The sequence below is a fragment of the Melopsittacus undulatus genome, chromosome Z (genome assembly GCF_012275295.1).
Source record: "Melopsittacus undulatus isolate bMelUnd1 chromosome Z, bMelUnd1.mat.Z, whole genome shotgun sequence".
Taxonomy (NCBI): Eukaryota; Metazoa; Chordata; class Aves; order Psittaciformes; family Psittaculidae; genus Melopsittacus; species Melopsittacus undulatus.
The window spans coordinates 52,937,034-52,958,050 of record NC_047557.1 but is presented as its reverse complement, the minus strand read 5'-3'; the positions used below and the strand labels follow the sequence as shown (position 1 = coordinate 52,958,050).

At 43.4% G+C, this 21,017-nt stretch overlaps 1 protein-coding gene across 1 annotated transcript in view; it reads right to left on the bottom strand.

Annotated features, from left to right (window-relative positions):
- Window positions 1–10,530: 10,530 nt before the first annotated feature.
- The window catches only part of GAK (cyclin G associated kinase), a 74,631-nt gene continuing 64,144 nt past the window's right edge, over window positions 10,531–21,017 (bottom strand). Inside the window, exons 26-28 of the mRNA XM_005154872.3 lie at window positions 20,260–20,408; window positions 18,742–18,918; window positions 10,531–15,731 (exon numbers count right to left, since the gene is read on the bottom strand). Of these exons, the coding sequence (XP_005154929.2) occupies window positions 15,630–15,731; window positions 18,742–18,918; window positions 20,260–20,408 (428 nt within the window). The 3' untranslated portion in view covers window positions 10,531–15,629. The remainder of the gene's footprint in view (window positions 15,732–18,741; window positions 18,919–20,259; window positions 20,409–21,017) is intronic.

Sequence of the window (21,017 nt, the reverse complement as noted above, 5' to 3'; positions counted from 1 at the left end):
AAGCTGCCAACTTGAAGAGCATGCTTCTGCAGGGATGTTTGCTAATCCATGCTGTCCCACTCTCCACTGCTTTCATGTAGAGAATCCTTCCCAGGAAGAACCTGACTGTGGTGACAGATGCAGCAGCTTCACACCCCTCCAGCAACACCTCAGGCACTTTGTGCCTGCTGCCCTGCCAGTCTGTAATAGGGCTTTAGGTGTGAGGTGAGAAACACACTGCCCTGGGTTAGCCAAAGGAGACAGGCTCCTGTCTGGCTGTAAAGCAAATCTGAATCCCTTGGTCAAGCACTTGCACCAAGCAGGGGAGGAGGAGGAGGAGGCAGTGGGTTTCCCTGGAGGTTTTTGCTCCACCAGCCTGGAGAAGAACCCTCTAACAGGAATCAGTTCTCAGCAGGGTCACATGAACCTGGGAGATAAATGCTGCTCTGCAGTGTTAATTACTGTAATACCAACAATCCCCTGCCTCCTAGCTCGGTTGGGATGCAGCTCATGAAGGAAGGGTGCTCAGATCCCAGTGAACCTCTCTGAAGAGGAAGAGGTCCCGATTCAAGGCTTGTCAGCTGCTTTTTGGGGTGTGCTGGGACTTGAAGAGCCACAGCTCCAACTCAAAGCCTGGCAGTGGAGCACTTTGAATACTGGACAAGGCAGGAGAGGCCCTTTTCCTAACTGAGAACATTTGGAAGAGGAGTAGTGACCCCCAGACCAGAGGGATTTCCTTCAGGAAAATTTCTTGGTGCCAAAGACAGTTACTTCCCTTTCACAGCAGCACCACCACAGGCAGCCCTGGCAAAAGACCCCATGCAGTTTGCAGCTTCTGGGACTCACGCGAGTGGGGCAATTCTCCAGATCCATTCCCACCTCTGGGATGACAACTATTCAAGGAAGGGAAGATGAAACCTACCTGGGATGGCCCTACCTCCATCCAACCAGGAGTACCTGTGAGGAACAAGGTGCTGTGCTCAGTGCCCAGAAGTGTCTCCAAAGATGAACTGGGGACATCAGGATGCTACAGAAGCTTCAATTGAAAGTGAGTAACAAGGCAGCTGAGTTGTGTCTGTTTCTCACAAGTCACCCCCTCTGCTGCCCTTCCTGCCCTCTCTACAGGGTGATGACAGGGATGGTTTGGGTGGCTGCTTGCTGTGTCTCCTCTGTCCCTGCTGTGATGGAGAGGAGTGGAGGTGGCATGCTGATAACCTGTGGAGAGTGCTGGGACGTGCCCCTGCGGGGGACTCTGACAACTGTTCAGGACAGAGCGTGGTGGAGGAAGAAGAAGATGGGGATTTCTAGACACTCTGATGGCTGGCTGGTTTCACAGCCTATTCAGAGATGTGAGAAGTGGCTGAGCTTCACAGGGAGAAGACATCTGAGGGCCTTCCAGGGAGCAATTCTTTCCAGGCCAGCAGTGGCTTGGAAACTGCATCAGTAATAGCACAGAGGGCAGAGGTGGTATGGATAACTGTATCAGAAATACCAAACTTGGGTATGAAAGTTACAAAACTGGAGCCAATGGAGCAGCAGTAACATGGAGGTAATTGTTTACCTGGGAGGAGATTGAGCTGAGAAGGGGAATGACAAAGAGGAGGATCGAGTAGCAGAAGTGTGAAGTCAGGGCTGCCCAAGGACAGCTCCGTGAAGCACTGCACTGGGCACCATTCCTCTCAGGTGGAACTGCAAGCTGAAGCTCTAAAAATGGATCAGAAGAAAAGCAGTCGCTGTTATAAGGCACATCAGGAAAGCTGAAACAAAGAGGAGTGCTTGCGTTAATAGGAACAGGCAGGGCAGATGACCAAGAGAAAACCTGGGGTCAAAGCCAATTGATGAGAGAGGGGACTAATTATAAAATCTTTCTTGGATCAAAACGCAAACTGAAGAGTGCGCAGCAGTAAACACCTCTTTAAGTCAGCCTTCAGATGTTCCTATTTTCATACACAATTAGCCTCACTGGAGCAGCAAGAGCTGCCTGAAGTCCCCCTAATGTAATCATTGCTTGTGGAAAATTTCTTCTTGCATCTTTGTTACAGTTTCTCCCACATTTCTCTCTGAATAGGTGAGCATGTCAGTCAGGGAGTGGGAGAAAACATCTGGGCCCAGCTGGCTCAAAGTGTCTTGTTCCAAAAGTGTAACCTGTCATTTTCTATTCATCTTGTTGAATTTTCACATTTGTCTGAAATTAGGACACACTTGGAAATGCTAATTATTTCATGAACCATCTAACACTGGACTTAATACATCTCTTGTTGTTATGCAGAACCCTCACTTTGAATTCTTTTGTGAACCGATACCAACATAACGCTGTTCGACTCACCTTGTTTCACAGCCACTAAAGCCTTCCTCGCAGTAGAACTGGCCATGCATATGGCAACATGCTCTGCATACCCAACACATGCAAATTAAGTCTCTGTGCACTCCAGCATGCAGAGACCACAGTGTGGATGATGGAAAGGACATGCTGTCAGCCTGTTCCCACCACGCAAATCCCCCAGCTGAAGGGATTCACCACCACCCCAGGGCTCTGTATGGACCTGTTGGAGCAGGTCTAGAAGAGGCCACAAAAGTAATCAAAGACCTGGAGCACCTCTCCTGTAAGGAAAGACTGGGAGAGTTTGGGTTGTGCAGCCTGGAGAGTTCTCCGGGGAGGCCTGACTGCAGCCTTTTAGTTCTTAGAAGGGGCCTATAAGAAAGATGGAGAAAGACTCTTTAGCAGGGCCTGTTACATAGGATGAGGGAGGATGATTTTAAACTAACAGAGAGGAGATTCAGGCTGGATGAGAAGAAATTCTTCAGAATAAGGGTGGTAAAACACCGGCACAGGTTTCCCAGAGAGGTGGTGGATGCCCCATCCCTGGAGACATTCAAGGCCAGGCTGGAAGTGGTTCTGGCAATCTGATGTAGTTGAAAATGTCCCTGCTCATTGCAGGGGGCTTGGACCAAATGACTTTGAGGGCCCCTGCCAACCCAAACTATTTTAGTATCTTGCATGAGTCAGGCAGCAGGACTCCAAAATAAATACATAAACCCTGTTCTGGGGCCAAAGCACAGTTGATGCTAGATGCAGACCTCAGGCCCAGAAGCTCCTTAGGCAGAAGGTGGGAAGCTTTAGAAGGTACTCTGCCCTCAGAGCAATTGTCAGACATATGGGAGCAGGAGGAGAGCCTGTGGGAAGCATCAGCCCCTTCACAGCACCGAGGAATGACCAGGCTGTTGTTGTATTAGGCAGAAGTGTATCTGTTATAGACAGGCATGTACAAGACTTAGGAAGTGCAAATTTGGACCATAAGGAGAAACAGCCCACTGCTGTGTATCCCATGCTTTCCAGCTGCTGTGACAGGAAGAGGAACAGTGATCCCCTTCCTCTCCATGATATATGGGACATGGGACATACGGGATTTACAAGACACACAGCAATGGGCTGGTTCCTCTGGTCTCCTGCCAAAGCATGAGGAATGTCAGGAACAGAAGAGTGTGTATCTCTACAAGGCTGGCTGGGAGCACCCAGTTGCTTTTGCTCAGTCCCTTGCTCAGTGGCACCAAAGGGTATGTTACCATGTCATGGAGTCAATGGAGAAGGGCAGATCGCTTTTCTGATGCTGAACTATTAAACCTGTATTTGCTTGGTTGGCCATTCCACCTTCAGGCTCACAGCATCACAATCAATCATATCATGGACCTTTCCAGAAACCCCAAGGTCTGATCTGCCCTGGAGCCACAACAGCAAATACACCAAGACCTTCTTCAAGGGGCCCAGACTGTGCAGGGCAAGTGGATCTAGGCCAGTGTCCTTGGGGAGGCAGCATGCAAATTCCCAGATGTCACATGCTGTGTTTCCAAAACGCCTGCCCTGAAGGCAGAGGCCCAGCAGGTACCCAGCATCCCAGAGCCACCCTGCTCCCTGCAGCAGCCCCTGCAAGCTCCAGAGCAAGGTCCTGCCAACAGTCTTCCCTGCAGCAATGTTGAGCCAGCTCCCTTGGTCAGACTTCGGTGCTGAATCTGCAGCAGTAGAAGCAGGTTCAGTTCTGCCTAGCAAGGTGTTTTTTACCAGCCAGCACACCACAAGCACCAATCTGTGTATTCTCACACAAAGCCCCATAGCTCAATTGGTGAGCAGCGGCTTACACAGCAGAGGATGCTCCTAATCCTGTTGACTAAGCACATGGTGACATTGCAGGTAGAGAGGAGGCAAACAGCTTGTGTCATCTCATCTTTACATCCCTAGGGCTGAAAGGTCCATGTTGGCATATCTGAAATCAGGAAAGATGCTAAGTGGATGTGTTATTTGACAGAGATGAATTACAGACCAGTGTAAACAGCTGATCTACAGAATTCACTTCTTTGTTATGCAGTTTGTTAGAGGATTATTCAGACAGCTCAGCTGGATATTGCTAGCGCTTCAATATTTATTCTGCCCTTTAGCAAAAAGCAGAGCTGCAGAGCATAAGTTTATTACTAAACCCTTCTGCTGGGAAGACAGCACATTGATAATGCCACAGACACCCTCTGTCTCCTCCACAAAGGCCTATCTATGGCCTCCCACAGACACACAGCTCGGAGGCACAGACTTGGCAGCACAGCACCTGTAATCACCAAGGAGGAACATCTGCCCAAGCCAGGTACCCGCTGGTCTGCACTGCAGAAAGCCAAGGTTTAGCTAAAAACTTAAGTGGAGGTATGGCTGCAGTTATATGTGATGCCAAGGGAACCACTCCAGCTTTCCAAAAGTGCCATAACAAGAAAAGTCATCACTATTTTAGGTGACTCCAACATGGAGGTTGTGGGTAGATCAATAAGCAGATCTGTTTATCTGAAAACAAGACTCTGCCTCAGTGCATGTTTTCCAAGAGCACCAGACTGCTTTGTTGTTCATGGCTCATTGCACCAAAACTGAATGGCTTCAGCATCAATAACTGGATATGTAAAACAAGGGCAAAAATTGCTTCAGACACAGGCAAACATTTGCACATAGGAAACACGCAGGCCTGTAAGACCTGCACTATAATGGCACCAAACCTGAGAGTTTTTAGAAGCTGTCTAAATAATCAAAAGTATTAACTTCTCATTGCAAAGTCCATGGTATTGTAGGTTGTTTGAAGGACTTTACTCCTCCTAAGCATTAGAAATTCCTTAGAGAGGGAGGTGGGTGTTTGCTCATCGCAGGCACATCACTGGAACACACAAACTTCTGAAATTTCAGATCTTAAAAGGACTTGGACTTTACCTCTTCTCACCTAGAAACTGGAGCCTTGGAGCCCAGCCATCCTCATAACAGACCTTAAGCTTTATAACATTAATGGGCTATACAAGCCCTTCAATAGGTTTTGAAGCTATTTTTCTTGATTTCAGCCATCTGTACAAAATTAAGATGCATCACCTGCACCGTACCATAGGATTATACATATACCATCTAGCTTGTCTTAGCTGCAGCAGCAAAGTTGTCTCTAATGGCCAGTGCCCACTCTGGTCCTGTGGGTTTGAGGTCGGGGGTTTTTTTGTGCACTATTGCCTAACTCTGTTAGCATAAGTTTTGTTCAGCTAATACTGTTGTATGGTTCTCCCTTCCTAAAAACCATCATGTCATATACAAAGAAGCAGCAAACCTGAGTAATCATTGTATAATTAACCATGTGGACCCATAGGAGAGGAGAAAGTATAATATGTTAGCAAGTATGGAGTTTGAAACGTACAAAGATCATCTAAGCTCAAAGATCATCACCCGAGAACAAGTAGAAAGAAATTGCCTGCTATCAGGACAGCATTTCTACTGGCAAAGGACGTGGGATGCCAATGGGCAAAGCACAGGAAGGGCTAAGGCAAGATGCTGGCAAAGTATCTGGTGCTAGAAACAAAGTATTGTGCATTTTAGAGTAAATTTTCTACTCTTTTCCTTTTCTTACATTGGAGGAGCCATCTCAGAGCAAAGCTGTGCCAACAGATTAAGCCAGAACATGCCCAGGCTCTTGGACTCCAAGCCTTTGGGTTTATACAGGGGCTGGCAGCAGCACTGCTCCAACATAAACACTCCTGGCACCTTTTGTAATGCTTTCCTCCCAGCCACATGCACCTTCCCCATGCTCTCTTATACAGGCTTCAGGAGATTCTCATTCTCAAGCCATTTCCCAAAGAAGGGCATAGAAAAATGTTCAGTTCTGCTCATGTTCAACTCTAGCAACTTCCTGGGAGAAAGAGCAGGGTGGATCTGGCAGGAGGGCACAAGTGGGAGCAGCAGATGGATGTGTGCCTTCTCCTATCCATTGTCCAGTGGGGATCATTCAAAGTGATGCAGCCTTTCTCCAAGTTAAGGGATGAAAAGATCCCTCAGTGTTCTGCAGACCTGGAACTTAATTTAGCACTCCTGGATAAGTGCATGATCTCTTGCCATCTCCTCTTGCCATCTCCTCTTTGCATGCTTCTGCACAAACAACAAATACTTGTGCTAGGAAAAGTACCTTTAGAAATGCATTTGCATTTCAGTTTATCTATGGGAAAAGAAATGCCATCACGGATCACGGCAATATTTCTTCCAAGCCTATGTTCATCTTGCATCACATACTGAGCTTCCAGCATCACAAATAATCTAGTATTATTTACATAGCACTGAAAGAACCACATTTATCATTCCTCAGTGGAAGCAGACACATTACACTTGACAGCAGCAGAATTAGAAGTTGAAGCTCATCTAATTTTATTTACTGTACACAAGATGCTTGATCATTCCTCCAGGTAAAAATTCTCTTTTAAGGTCTTGATGGTATCAACTCCTCGTGAATTGCTGTTGCTTAGCCTGAATTTTATAACTTCCTGCTTAAGGGTAAATAAGTACAGATCAACTCTGAAGCTGCTGGCATCTTTCTTCAGACAGGAAGCCTCCCAGGGCAGAACTTACTCAGCACCTGAGCTGAAGTATTTAACATGCTGATCAGCTGAACTTAGTGGCATTCTGATGGGGCACAGGAACACTGCACAGGGATTGATCTTTTCTACTACAGCACGTACCAGGGGGGCCACCCTCAGACTAGTGCTGCTCAGGGCAGACAGGCATCCTTCGGAACCTTTCCTGTGGGAAAGCAGGCAGCGGTGCCCAGTCTGGGACAGGAGCACAGCGCGGTCCCCAGCGCGCTTGAGGGGATGAACTGTGCACCTCTGCTGCTCTTCAGCCCCAGCTCCACAGACAGCCATGAGCCCTGCCGCGGGCATCATCAGCTCTGAGAATGCCGACAGCCAAAAGCACCCCTTTTTCTGCAGCTTTCACATACAAGAATGCACAAACACACGCAAAATGGTTAGTGTGGCACAGAGATTTGGGTAAAAAAACCCACAGCGCTGTGTGGGATGGGTGTGAAATGGGTCTGAACGCGTGCTCCTGCCGGCAGATGGAGATCAAAACAAGTAAATGTAGGTCTCTGAGCAATTCCATTTGCAGTCAGGGGCCTTACTCCGGGCAGCAAACCCAAGTGTCGGTGGTGCATGGTACAGCTTCGGTGCTTCTCGGCCACGCTTCCCTCCCAGCTCCAGCGGCGGCTGCAGATGGATTCAAATCCCAAGGCAGATGTGCTCCTCATGATGCCCCCCACACTGGAGAAGAAACACAGAGGTCCAAAGTGGTCATTACCCTGCACGTGTGGGGAGCAGCTCAGTGGGTGGGTGCAGAAGCAGACAAGTTATTTCTGGGTCTAAAGGGTGTTAGGCTCATGCTGGTAGGAAGCCTAGTGAGAAACAGAAGGGGCAGCAGCTTCCACGGTGAAGCAAGGCAGTTGTAAAAAGAAAAAAGGTGTTGGTAATAATACCTGTGCATTCATCCCTGGTTTCATGAGTCAGTGAGGGCAGAAAAGAGGCAAGTTTAACCCTAATACACAAAAAGTCTCAAAATGAAATGTACTGAACATGCACTGGTTCTACATCCTAATTCCATTCACTGAGAATGTGTGAGAGTCCAGTTCTCAGGGTTCATACATCCCTATAATAAACCTGCACCTTACCTGCCTCTAGGGTGAATCTCAGCTGGGATGCAGGCAGAGCAGGCATGCAGCAGGGAATGAGGAGCCATGAGACATCTCAGCTGCTCACAGCCGCAGGTGGACTGGTTCGGCTTTGCTGAAGGTCAGTTTCCGAATTAAGTGTGGCGAATCCATTTGCTGTGGAAATTCCAGAAGCCCAGAGGAATTTACGTCTTGTAACCAAAGACAACAGGGAAGGCTCTGGGTCAGACATTATTAATAGCTACTAGGAAGGCTGTGAACACCACTCAGCATTTTTGAGCTTCCTAATGAAACTTGACAGGACAGAGCTAGCGGGGATCAGGAGAGGGGCAGGCCCAGTGCAAGCACTGAGCTCAAATGCTTCTGTATTAGCGAAAACTCAGCTCTTCACAGCACACAAGTACCAAATACAACCAGGCCTCCTGATTTCTTCCTTTTATTGAGGCAGTTCCATTCTACTTCCTACAAAAGTTGCGGCACAAATGCAGTATTCCTCTTCCCACAAGATTGAAGACACAAGGTTTAAGCTCATAAAAAAAAATCTCAGTGTACTTCAGTTTGCTTCATACAAGTGAAATAAACAGATTTAGCAGCTGCAGTCTTAAACCTTTGAAGACGTTTGTCATTCTAATTACCTTCCTGAGCACGTTAGATGAGCTGTCTCTCTCCAGGTTTCATCTTCCACATTAGAAGTCTGATGAAGACACTGCGTGTTGTTTGTCAGGGAGGCTGTGTACTGGCTATCCCATCTCTTCAGAGTGCAACCTGCAGGGTGCTGATCCTTGTCTTGTTGCTCACCAGCACCATGCACAACGAGGCAAGCAAGTTCACTGACTGATAATGGCCAAGTGAGGCATTACTAAATGTGAGCCCCCAACCACCCACACAGTAACTACTTAGCCCTTGGGTCTGCTGTCAGTGTTACACACCAGAGAACTTCACAGCCATCATTCTGTTGCTTAGAAGCAGAAGCCACCACAGGAGAGCAGCCAGCGCTGCTTTACAGATTACAGGATATAGAATCATAGAATAGTTAGGGTTGGAAAGGACCTTAAGATCATCCAGTTCCAACCCCCTGCCATGGGCAGGGACACCACACATTAAACCATGGCACCCAAGGCTTCATCCCTTACAGCTTGTACTGAAAGGTGCTTTTTGCTCAGTTCTGCAATAGAAGGGGAAGAACCTGCCAGAAGTTCTCCTCTCACACCCACAGCAAAGGTATTCCTGAGGCAGCACAAATATCCTCTTCAGTGCTTCAGCATCCGAACAGCTGCCTACCGCACAAACTTGGAAGGCTTTGGCTTGGATTGCCACAGGTTGCTCTGCACACCACAGTACACAGTATTTCTTTTTGTAATACCCCACTGGCTCTTGCTATTGTTTTTGCTGTGCCAAATTCTGAACCTAGGGCCATACTATGCACACATTCTGCCTACCTGGTGTAATTACTTACTGATGCTTGCCAGTTGGACACTGCAGGATTTTGATTTGCTATGGACTGTACTCCTTAGTCTTTCTAAGTACACATCAGCGTAGACAGAGGCTCTGTATATGTCAAAGACAGACTAGTATTACCCTTGCTTGCTGCAGCAAAGGACCAGAAGTAGGTATCAATACATTTTCCATCAGCTTTGCACATTAAGAATAAATAGATTAACAACAAAAGTAGCAGCATGTTCTGTACGTGGTCCAGGGAGAAATTCAGTGAGGAAATGCTGTAATACTCACCTTAAGTTCTTACAAACCCATGAGGCTATCTGAAGTAGTAAGCAGAATATGAAAAAGCATTACCAATGGCAAAGGCTCTTCCCTATCAGAACTTTGCCTTGCTTACTCCTCAGCTTGCTAACACTTCTCTTTCCTGCCCCATGCCTTTCCCACACATCCTTATTTGGTCATGACCGTCCATTCTCCCATATACTCCGTTTTCCACCCTTCTCTTCTGGATGCTGCATGGTAATCCTGAGCAGCTGTTTTCATGTTTTTAAGGAAACTCTCAGTACCACCAAGTGGCTTGTTCCAAGCTATAGAAGACCCTGCTTCCCACTCCATTCTTGTTTGGGAGCATGGAGTCAAGAGATGCTTCTGGGCACCCTGTCAGTACTGTCCCAGCAGCAACTCCTGCTTTCCCCAGCATTCCCTCACAGGTTCTCAGATCTGTAATCCTTGTATCATTGTATGTCCCACTCCCCACCCTCTGTACAGGCTGCTCATTCCTTAGTCTTGTTTGCTAGTTTCTGCTTTCCTCACACATCTATGCAAGAGCTTCCCTTGGGGGACAGAGTGGCACTGCACCAAGGCCCGTGCAAGAACCCTTTTGCAGCCTGATAAAGGCAGTCTGAGAGATTCAGCTACTAAACACAGAGCACACTGCAGGGACTCCCCTCCAGCAGAAGAGACTTCTGAAGAGACACTTGGTTTCTAAGAGGTTCAGTCATTCTCAACATACTAATAAGAACCACATCTTTAGCACTTGCATATTGCTCTGAAAGAGGCTGTGGAAATGCTTTGGGTATTCTGGTCATTTCTCCATCGCTAAAGAAACAAACATGCAAAGCGATTTTTTTGTTTGCTTTAATTGATCACTGGTTAAGTCATAATACATTTCAAAGCAAAATATTCTGTTCAAGGCCATTGTGCCAAACATTAAATCTACTTTTAAACAAGACTTAATTTGACTATATTACCATTATATACATACAAGTATAATTTTAATTTCACTAGTAGCAAAATTACGCAGTACATTACATTTCCTGAAAGATGGCAAAAAACAGGACTTGAAGATCTGTTCTGCCCTTCCACATATCCCCAAACCAGAAAAATCACAGGTAAAGAAACTACAATCACAACTACAGGTAAATACAATAAGGACCTCAGAGCAAGTTAAGACCTTATCAGAGATGTCAATCGCTTCTAGAGGTCTACATAGCAAATATACAGTACATTCCACTAAAGAGTTTTGGGAGTTCTCACAATGCCTCTTAATCCTCTTTTGGTAATAAAAGCTTCTATGACAACATGTATCCTTCATAAAAATGACTTTCTATTTTTGGAGCATATGTTGAAAGCTTAATGCAGTCTAAACTGCAGCCTACAATAAGCTCACCCAAACAGAGCAAGCAAGCATTGCATGATTCATCAAGATCAGAACCACAGATCAAGTGAGTCATTCTTTGCTTGTGGTCTCTGGGCCCCTGGTAGCCAGAGCTACTCTACACCACAGAGAGGCTCAAGGGGTCAGAAACAGTACATTTCTTCTACAGCTTTTGCAGGTCATTCACCTGCAAGCTCTTGACAGAAAATATCAACTGACTCATAAAGCACAGGCAACTGTACAAGACTGATGTGAACTTACTTACAAAGCATTCGTTACACTGCAGTTACAAGGACACAGCTAAGGAGCAACAAGATTTCTGTATTTATGCTACCCCTGAAAAATTCCTGCAAGCAGCAGAGAACGCAATGGGCAATGACTGTACAAACATACCGCTGCTGCTGGGGAAGCTGTAGTCTGGGCTTTGGGAGGTGGAATGGTGCACGTAACTCAGCAGTCCCAAAGGGCAGTGGAGGAGACTTCAGTTATGCTCAAACTCTGCTTTGGTTTGTGCAATATATTATTAATCCTGTTCACGCGGCTTTGAGATGTAGTCTGCATTCAGGAAGAAACTGTTACTCTGTGATTGGCAAAATAACACTGGAAGAGCTTTCTAAAACTAGCAAAGAAATGGAGGTAAACAAGGCATTTTTCATGAGCACTACTGACCTCACAGCAGCAACCCCAAGGACTTTGCCACTGTCACAAGGAAATGAACTTATCAGCACGGTTGTAGGTTTTCCATTCTGTTTGGAAATTCTGTTATTACTTCTGTATTTGTTGAAGGAAGCTGATGAACAAGCTCTCTGTTCTGATGAACAAGCTCTCTGAACTCTACCCAACGGAAAACGCAGCGGAAGTTTTCCTGCCAGGCTTGATGACCCCAGGCTTGGGGAACAGCTACCCACTAATAATACTGAGCATAACCCCATGATTTAGTATGAATGTAGGTGCTTAACTACTCATCTTCTTTCTCTTCCCTGCTGTTAAGCTCAAGGAAACCTGACTGCACTAGGAAACACTAAACAGGCATGCCCAAGGTTAAAGACACCAACTGACTTCCTCCAATATGGTCAAAACACATCACTTTTGCCAGGTTCTAGCCACACAACACTCAACACCACTTCTTCACAGACCTCCATTTTAAATGTCAAGTTGACTGGCTCTCCAGATCTAACATAAATATGACACAAGTAACTTAATTCAGAAATAACTGGTGTAAATCTGCTGTATCATTTTATCAGCCCCGCTTTATAGCAACTTCCACAGAAAAGCCAAGAACTCAGTACTGCCACTTGTACATAGCCAGTCAGTAGCTCTTCTAAAAGGGCTGAAAAAGCAGGCTACAAATTGAGTTCTTTCTACTAGTCTACACTGAGTTTTAGCAGAGGTAGGTAGGAACAAGTGAAGAGAGAATGAGAAAACAACATTTGAGATGTGAGCTAGCATCTGGATGTCCTTTACTCTTCCCTTAACTATTGTTTTAACCTACTGTTTTTTTCTTTGCTTAACCATGGTCAACCTACTCACTTAAGAATTGCATCCCGGTAGGATGCAAAGACAACATAGTATTAGTCAGTTGTCATTAACAGGCAGAGGAACTACAAACATGGGCCAAAAGGCCCCATGATTTACTGCAAGAGTCAAGGAGGTATTTCACACATAAATTCAAGTGCCACATATGAGGTCTGGTGAACACAACATCAAATTATTAGCAACATTTACCTCAATCTCAAGCTTTCCAGTCAGCAGAAGCAGATATAAAGGCTAGCTCTCAGGGTATGACTTTATTTCAGCATTTCAAAATTTAACTGTGCAATAAGCATGAATGGAAAACATACACTTTAAACTCAGAAAGAATTCATGGTACCTAATCCAAGTTTCAGCTTAATTTTTCTGTAGTCTTTTCTAAAAGCTTTTCAGCTTGTGGACATTAAGAATACAACTACAGTAAGATGTGTAATATTCTGAATGCCATCCTATCTGATACAGCAACCAATCAACAACAATGTACAGAGCATGAGAAAAGGCTGAAAAGCCCTACACTGTGTAGTGCAAGCCTTACACTATGGAAACAGCTTTAGTGGTTCTCTTACTGCTTTATCTTCTAAAGAAAAAAAATATCAGTTTTCTATGTCCATCACTTGATTTTTTTAAAGTTTGCTTGGAAGGCCTTACTAAAATCCAACTTTTTGCACATTCTTGTATGCCACACTGCTAAATGACAGTTACACAAAAACCAGAACAGTTTCACTGTCCAGATTTCAGGACTTTCCAAAATGAGCTTCTCAGATTCTTAGCACCAAAATTCAAACGTACAGAAAGGAGCAGGACAGTGAAACTGGCCAGTTCTATCACTGAGGACCACAGCTGATTAAGCTGTAAGTCATGGGGTCCTGTCAACCTGACTGAAGTTTCAGTAACTACTGAATGGCTCTTGGAAGGATCCACAGCCAAACTTCATGGTTTTCCATAATTAAAAAAAAAAAAAAAAGTGAGATGAATTTCAAGAGATGTTGAGTTTCAGTTAAAATACTTGCACTCATGTTTCCCTGCTCACTCATATTACATCAGAGGGTCTTCTCCATTGTTCAAGAAAGTTTTGCAAAGAAGAGTAGAGAAATCAAACCAAGAGAAATGTAGACATTCAGAAAATGCTACAAACATACAAAGCAGAGGAAAGAACTTTTCTTCCAATTTTCAGTTTTAATTCTTTAAATACGTATGTCAAGAAAAGAGCAATTCAAAATGTGTACCTCAAAATTAAGTTGCCTACAAATGCTGAAAGGAATACGGGCTTTCACAGCAGTCCTTTCTAACTAAAAGCAGCTCCCTCAGAAATGCTTTATATCTCAGCTGCATATAGGAGTGCTGTCAATCACAGTCATTATATAAATATCTGTGTCTTTTTAAACCTATTACTAGACATCATTTGCCCTAGAACTCTAAAAAGCCATGCAGGTCACCTACAAACTTATCTTACCAGAAGAAGCCTTAAATTTCTATGGATGCAGACCACACATACAAAGAATTAATGAAGCGTCCCAAGGAAAAAAGGATTAGCTCTTACTCTAAATCACACAGAAAATTACCTGGTTTTATAAAAACACCTACAGAGATTTAAAACTGTTGAGGTGGCATCAGAATCTCACATTTTCTGTTCAGATGTTGCTCAGCTGAACAGCTACCTCTTATAATGGTACAGCTTCCCTCTCAGTTAAGCATGCAAAATGTACAAAATTGCAAGACAATAAAAATATCCCCTTGAATGTCCAACTGTACTGCTTCAAGAGAGTGCTGCCAAAGCTTCAATACCACAACATTAATTTTCAACATTTTCAAACATGATATGAAAATTGCATTGTTATTACACAGAGTATAACAGTCATTGGTCATTTGTATTCATTCACCCCAGCACTAGTGAAGAACTGCCTTCTGAATAGGCATAGGGATGAGAAAACATGGCAAGTTTTGTTACCAAGTTGTGCCTCTACTCCTCTTGCACTAGCTAGTGCATGGAAGGTAGGTGAGCAGAAATACAACAGCCTATCAATATACTCCATGTTTTCACATACACTGATGTCATGCATATCTCAAAATACAGTTCAGACATGCAGCAAAATGTGTTAAAGCACTTTATGCTCTCCTGATGACCATGAGTCATGTAGTATTTACTCAGACAAATCAAAGCAGAGCAAAATGTTTTGTGCTTCAAGTTTCAGAATAACACTATTCCTATCACAGTATCCGAAGTGCAATGAAAGGAATGTTCTACTGAAATTGGAAGCAAAAGACACCATTTCGAGAACTAGGAAATAAGCACTGATCAGAGCACTGCCTTCCAAAGGTTCACAACAAATAATAAAACATCAGGGTCATGCAGACCTTCAGTCATGATTTGTTTCTAGATTCGTAAGTAATAGAAAAAAAAAATTAAAACGAAAAAAAAAGAATAACCCTGGCTGACTTTCCCACATTTAGGGTTCGGAGGGATTTTGGCTAAACAACTATTACTTTATTGTAAGGAACACAGGTACTGTCAGAAAAAATGTTATTTACAGAATGATTATCAGATTGATTACATAAAACACAGATGAAAATATACACCTTCAGGTTTGAGATAAGCCAAGCAAATTCACTGCTGATAACTAAAGCACTCTGAAAAAGGCAACAGGCACGAAACATCAAAATTGAATCACAAAACTACTGAAGTAACAGACAAATTGGGGAATGTATAGGTAAAACCGATCAATGAAACGGGAATGATTTATAATTAGTATCCCAGAAATCATGGAGCTTCATTAAAATTCTGTTTTACCATACATAAAACTGAAAAATCTTTACTCCCAGATTAATTTCTTCCAAATACTGAGCAGCTGTTTTCTTAATGCATCTATGTAATGCTTTGTACTGTACATCTTACTCCGCACCTCACCACACATAAGTGCATGATTAGAAACTATGCTGAAATCAGGAAAAAGCGCTTCATAATTGATAGGCGCAATAGTCACAGCAACACTCAGCTCCATGTTTTGGAAGCAGTTGTGTTAACAGGTGAAGTTCTAGAAAAGGGACTTTGATCCCTGATTTTCAAACTCTGACCATGCATCATTCAATTCCATGAAGATCATTTTGGCATACTGCTCATAAGGTTGTCCTGTGGCCTGAAAACAAACACATTAGAAGCATAAAAATATTAGGAATTATAAGACTTAGGAAAGATCTCACCCTTTTTATATTTGCCATCTTATTCAACAGCCTTAGGCGGCTGTGTGAATATAATTTTGCAGACACAGCTCTCTCCAATCTTACCCAAAGTTTACCATGAGTATTTTAAACAAAGCCAAAGTCTTGGTTTCCTTACATTACTTCAGACCTCTAGTACAATTTATAAATAACTGAAACTTAGCTAAAACCAGTTTCCAAGCTTCACATATACAGTTTTAGTTAATATTATTAATGACCGAATCCACTATTTTTTCTTATTAGTTTCCTGGCAGATCATGCAATAGTGTACAAGAATAAAATTTTAAGCATTACTTAAAATAACTCTTTCTGGATGGGATTTCCTGGAGAAAAATCTGTTGCTGATCAACGACTGGGAAAAGGGAAATATAACCCCCATTTTCAAGAAGGGGAAAATGGATGACCCAGGGAATTACAGACCAGTCAGTCTCACCTCTGTGCCTAGTAAAATCTGGGAGCAGATTCTCCTGGAAGGCATGCTAAGGCACATGAAAAACACCAAGGTGCTTGGTGACAGCCAGCATGGCTTCACTAAGGGGAAATCCTGCCTGACCAATTTGGTGGCCTTCTATGATGGGGCTACAGAACTGATGGACAGGGGTGGAGCTGTTAATGTCTTCTACCTGGACTTGTGCAAAGCGTTCGACACTGTCCCACACAACATCCTTGTCTCTAAATTGGAGAGACATCAATTTGATAGGTGAACCACTTGGTGGATAAAGAACTGGCTGGATGGCCGCACGCAAGAATTGTGGTCAATGGCTCAATGTCCAGCTGGAGACCAGTAACGAGTGATGTCCCTCAGGGACCGATGTTGGGAGCGGTCTTGTTCAACATCTTTGTCTGTGACATGGACAGTGGGACTGAGTGTGCCCTCAGCAAGTTTGCCGACGACACCAAGCTGTGTGGTTCGGTTGATACGCTGGAGGGAAGGAATGCCATTCAGAGGGACCTTGACACGCTTGTGAGGTGGGCTGATGCCAACCTCATGAAGTTTAACCATGACAAGTGCAAGGTCCTACACCTGGGTCAGAGCACTCCCAGGCACAGCTACAGGTTGGACAGAGAAGAGATTCAGAGCCCCCATGCAGAGAAGGACTTGGGGGTGTTGGTGGATAAGAAAATGAACATGAGTCGGCTTCAGTGTGCACTTGCAGCCCAGAAAGCCAACCGTATCCTGGGCTGCATCAAGAGGAGCGTGACCAGCAGGCCAAAGGATCCTGCCCCTCTACTCTGCTCTCATGAGATCTCACTTGGAGTATTGTGTACAGTTCTGGTGTCCTCAATATAAAAAGGACATGGCACTGTTAGAACAAGTCTAGAGGAGGGCCACGAGGATGATCAGGGGACTGAAGCACCTCCCGTATGAAGACAGGCTGAGAAGGTTGGGGCTGTTCAGCCTGGAAAAGAGAAGGCTGCATGGAGACCTCATAGCAGCCTTCCAGTATCTGAAGGGGGCCTACAGGGATGCTGGGGAGGGACTATTCATTAGAGACTGTAGTGACAGGACAAGGGGGAAGGGGTTCAAACTTAAACAGTGGAAGTTTAGATTGGACATAAGGAGGAAGTTCTTCAGTGGTGGTGAGGCACTGGAATGGGTTGCCCAGGGAAGCTGTGAATGCTCCAACCCTGGCAGTGTTCAAGGCCAGGCTGGACAAAGCCTTGGGTGACATGGCTTAGTGGGAGGTGTCCCTGCCCATGGCAGGGGGGAGGACGGGTATTGGCACTAGATGATCTTAAGGTCCTTTCCAACACTAACTATTCTATGATTCTATGATTGTGAATGATGTTAAGACTCAACATTAAGAACATAGCACTTCCTGTGTGTTTGCCTCCATACTCAGAGACAATACACTCCTGATTCTCAGCCTATTACACAGCAGCCCTGTCTCTGATTAGTAAAGATCCAGTCCCACAAGATTAGTGGTCATTTTTACAGGTTCTTTCCAATACAAAAGTGAATATCCAGAGTTTTCTTCGCTATCTTTCCCGTTCTTTGGCTGTCTGGCTTTTGCCAGCTGTAGCACTCCACAGACATTTTCAGGGACTGCTGGAGTGGACTCAAAGTGGCAGAAAAAAAAAAAAAGAGGAAGAAAATGCCTCAAAGACCTGTGTTCTAGCACTGATATGCTGTGGGGCTTACAGAAAGTAGCAGGAAGACCCCTACAATGGTGGAGGAAGCCACACAGCCAAGAACAGCAAAGGACACGGGGAAGAACAAACAATATCTTATTTTTCCTTTACAGGTACAAGACACAAGACTTACGACTACTGCTCACTGAACCACCAGTGAAGGCAAGCCTGAAAATTCAAACCAGATATATTCAATACTTATTTTTATATCTAAAACACATCCTACCACAATGACTCAGAACAAGAACCTTCATACACTGGGAGACCAACAAGCAGCAATAGAGTGCATTAAGTATTTTTAAAGACAACTGGAATGTCATTCATCAAGTATTTTTCGACTGCTAATTTATTCTAGTAAAGCTCCCTTTTCTAGTTCCCAGTAAAGGAAGTTCAGCAGGTTTTTTCCAAGAGTTTTGCTCTGAGTCTTCATATACTGACGAATAGTCCTAAAACACCTGAAGTATCAGCTGGTATAAATAAAGCAGATTCCACTAATCAGCATTAACCCTGCCAGCAGTCAGTTGGAACCCAGTATAACTGACTTTATGGCATCTTTAGTTTGTTAACATTTATTTGTTGAATTCTGTGCTGTGTCAGAATGACATGAAAAATCCTGTACTACCTGAATACAGTACGACACGAAATTCAGCAGACAATGGAAGCAATGTGAAGAGCATCTAGGATGCTGATCAAGAAAGCAAGTTTGCAGCACCTGTCAGTGACTAGCATGTTGTGGTAAAAGCAGCTTGTATTCCTTCTAAAAAAATAAAAGAAAGATCAGAGGAACACACTCACCTTATCTGGATGAACTACAAGCACTGCTTTCCTGTAGTACTTCTTTACTTGTTCAGGAGTTACTAGATCTGCCATGCTGACTGGTTTCCACTTATTTTCCCCTTCCCAAAGCACTGTATGAAGAGTGGATATTAATGCTCTGATATTTCTCTCTTTTCCTTCAATCCATTCAAGAATCTGGGAAAAACAGAACACACAGCGCTGAATGCAGCACTGTAAGCATTCTCAGTCTGTCCAGAGACATAACCTTCACTGTGTACTACAAGAGTAAGACTCAAGTACAGTAGTCTTGCTGCATTAGCCCCCAGGTCCAAGTGTCTTACTATATTTTTCTTTCTGGCACCCAGATCATTAGCCACCCAAAGAGAAATTTTGTATCTGCCACTAGGGTGTAACTCATTGTTATTAGTTTATTGCAGATATCAAGTCATCACAAGAGAAATTACAGAGATGGTTACACTTTAGAAAACCCTGCAAAAACAGTAACAAGAGAACTGACAGAGTAATTAAAAACATCTGTTATTATTACATTAATTCCCTGTCAAGGCACAATGCCGATTTACTAAAATTCTTCCCTGATCTGTACAAAATTTGCACGTCACATATGTTAGTAGTTAATGTTTATTTAAGCAACCTGCAGGGGTGCATAAACTAAAGGGTTTTTTCAGATACCCCCATGAAACTCGATTAGCTTAACTGGCCATTTCACAGACTTTAAAAACACTATTCAAGCTTCTATAATATGGTAATACAATGTCCTCACTGAACACTGCTTTACATAATACAAAAATCTCTGCTCTCTGTTGGCAATAAGTATGGTAAATAAAAATCTCTATTTCTATTTATTGTGATTTGTGTTAAAAGATACCCAGGCAAGCTCTGCACACTCTATTCAGGTAAGATACTCTGTGAAAATAGGTTTCAGCATCCCTCAAACTATTTTACAAGATTTTCTAAAGCACCATACAGACAACAAAACTGAAAATATATTAATACGTGATGTTATCAGTGAGTAATACATCAAAAAACCTTAACAGCCTACCAGGTAACACCCCACAGACTAATTCTATAGCTAATCTCCAGAACTGCATCTTTTAGTAATTTCTTAAGATAGTAGTAGCACTTGTTAACAGTAAATGCAAGTTAACGGTCACCCTGGAGACAGCTATTATCACCTGCCTGTTTTTTAAAACAGTAGTTTTGTATTATCAGCCATATCTAGCTCCAAAACACAGTCTCTGACAGGAAAACAGGTTCTTAAATTCTCCAAGCTTAGCTGAAACAAACAAGAAAATTGCATTCCATCCAAATAATTTTTGTGTTGTCGCCACTGCTCTTTCATTGCCAACCGACTCTTGTTCATGCTAATTAACTTCTACAGTCATACGATTTAAATACAGATAAAATTTTATTCTGCTTTATCAATTTGCTCTGTTAGTCACTGTATCTCCTGTTCTGGTATCAGCAGTTTCAAGCATAAGCTGAGATTTTATTTAAGTAAAAAATTCTTAAATAAACCTTGAGTTTCAAGGGGTCCATATCTTTAGACATTTCTTGTTTCCTCATCTCAGCAATGGTCTTTGGTCCCTTTTTATCAGATTTAGCTGAAAACCCTTGTTTAGATAAGAGATCCTCAAAGTCATTTTCTGAAACTTTTGGCTTTTGACCTATGGAAGGAGAAAAACATGAAATAAAAAGTTACATAGGAGAATATATTAATGGGGGAAATACATTGCACTTACATACGCCTGTATGACATTTCTCACTATCATGATAAATATTCTGTAGTGGCTTGAAAAACTCCACAAGATTAACAGAAGGACAGGAATAAAGGGATCACCAATGTGCTTTGAGTCCAGGAAAACAAACAGGTGCGTTTGACTGTATGCATGTCTTTTGGGTTTTTTTTTCCCCAAAAAACCTGAGTACATTAGACGGAGTACCCATCTACCTATTCATGATTTCAGAAATGGTTCCGTTTTTCCAATATAAAGTAATTTTAACTGCTGTACAGCAGTTTGTCAAGTGACCGTATACTTCATACTCTAGTCAGAAGTATGTAGTTAATATTTAAGTATTCCAAAACTTAAAAATACCAGTAAAATAGCAATGAAATATCAGTATCAGTAGTCATTATAAAACCAACAAATTTCAGAGAACTGTAGAATAACTGGATTCTAAAGAGGCCTCTGGATGTCACCTAGTCCAGTCCCCACTCAAGACAGGGACAACTAGGTAATTTCTCAGGTCCTTGTCCAGTTGAAGTCCACCCATTT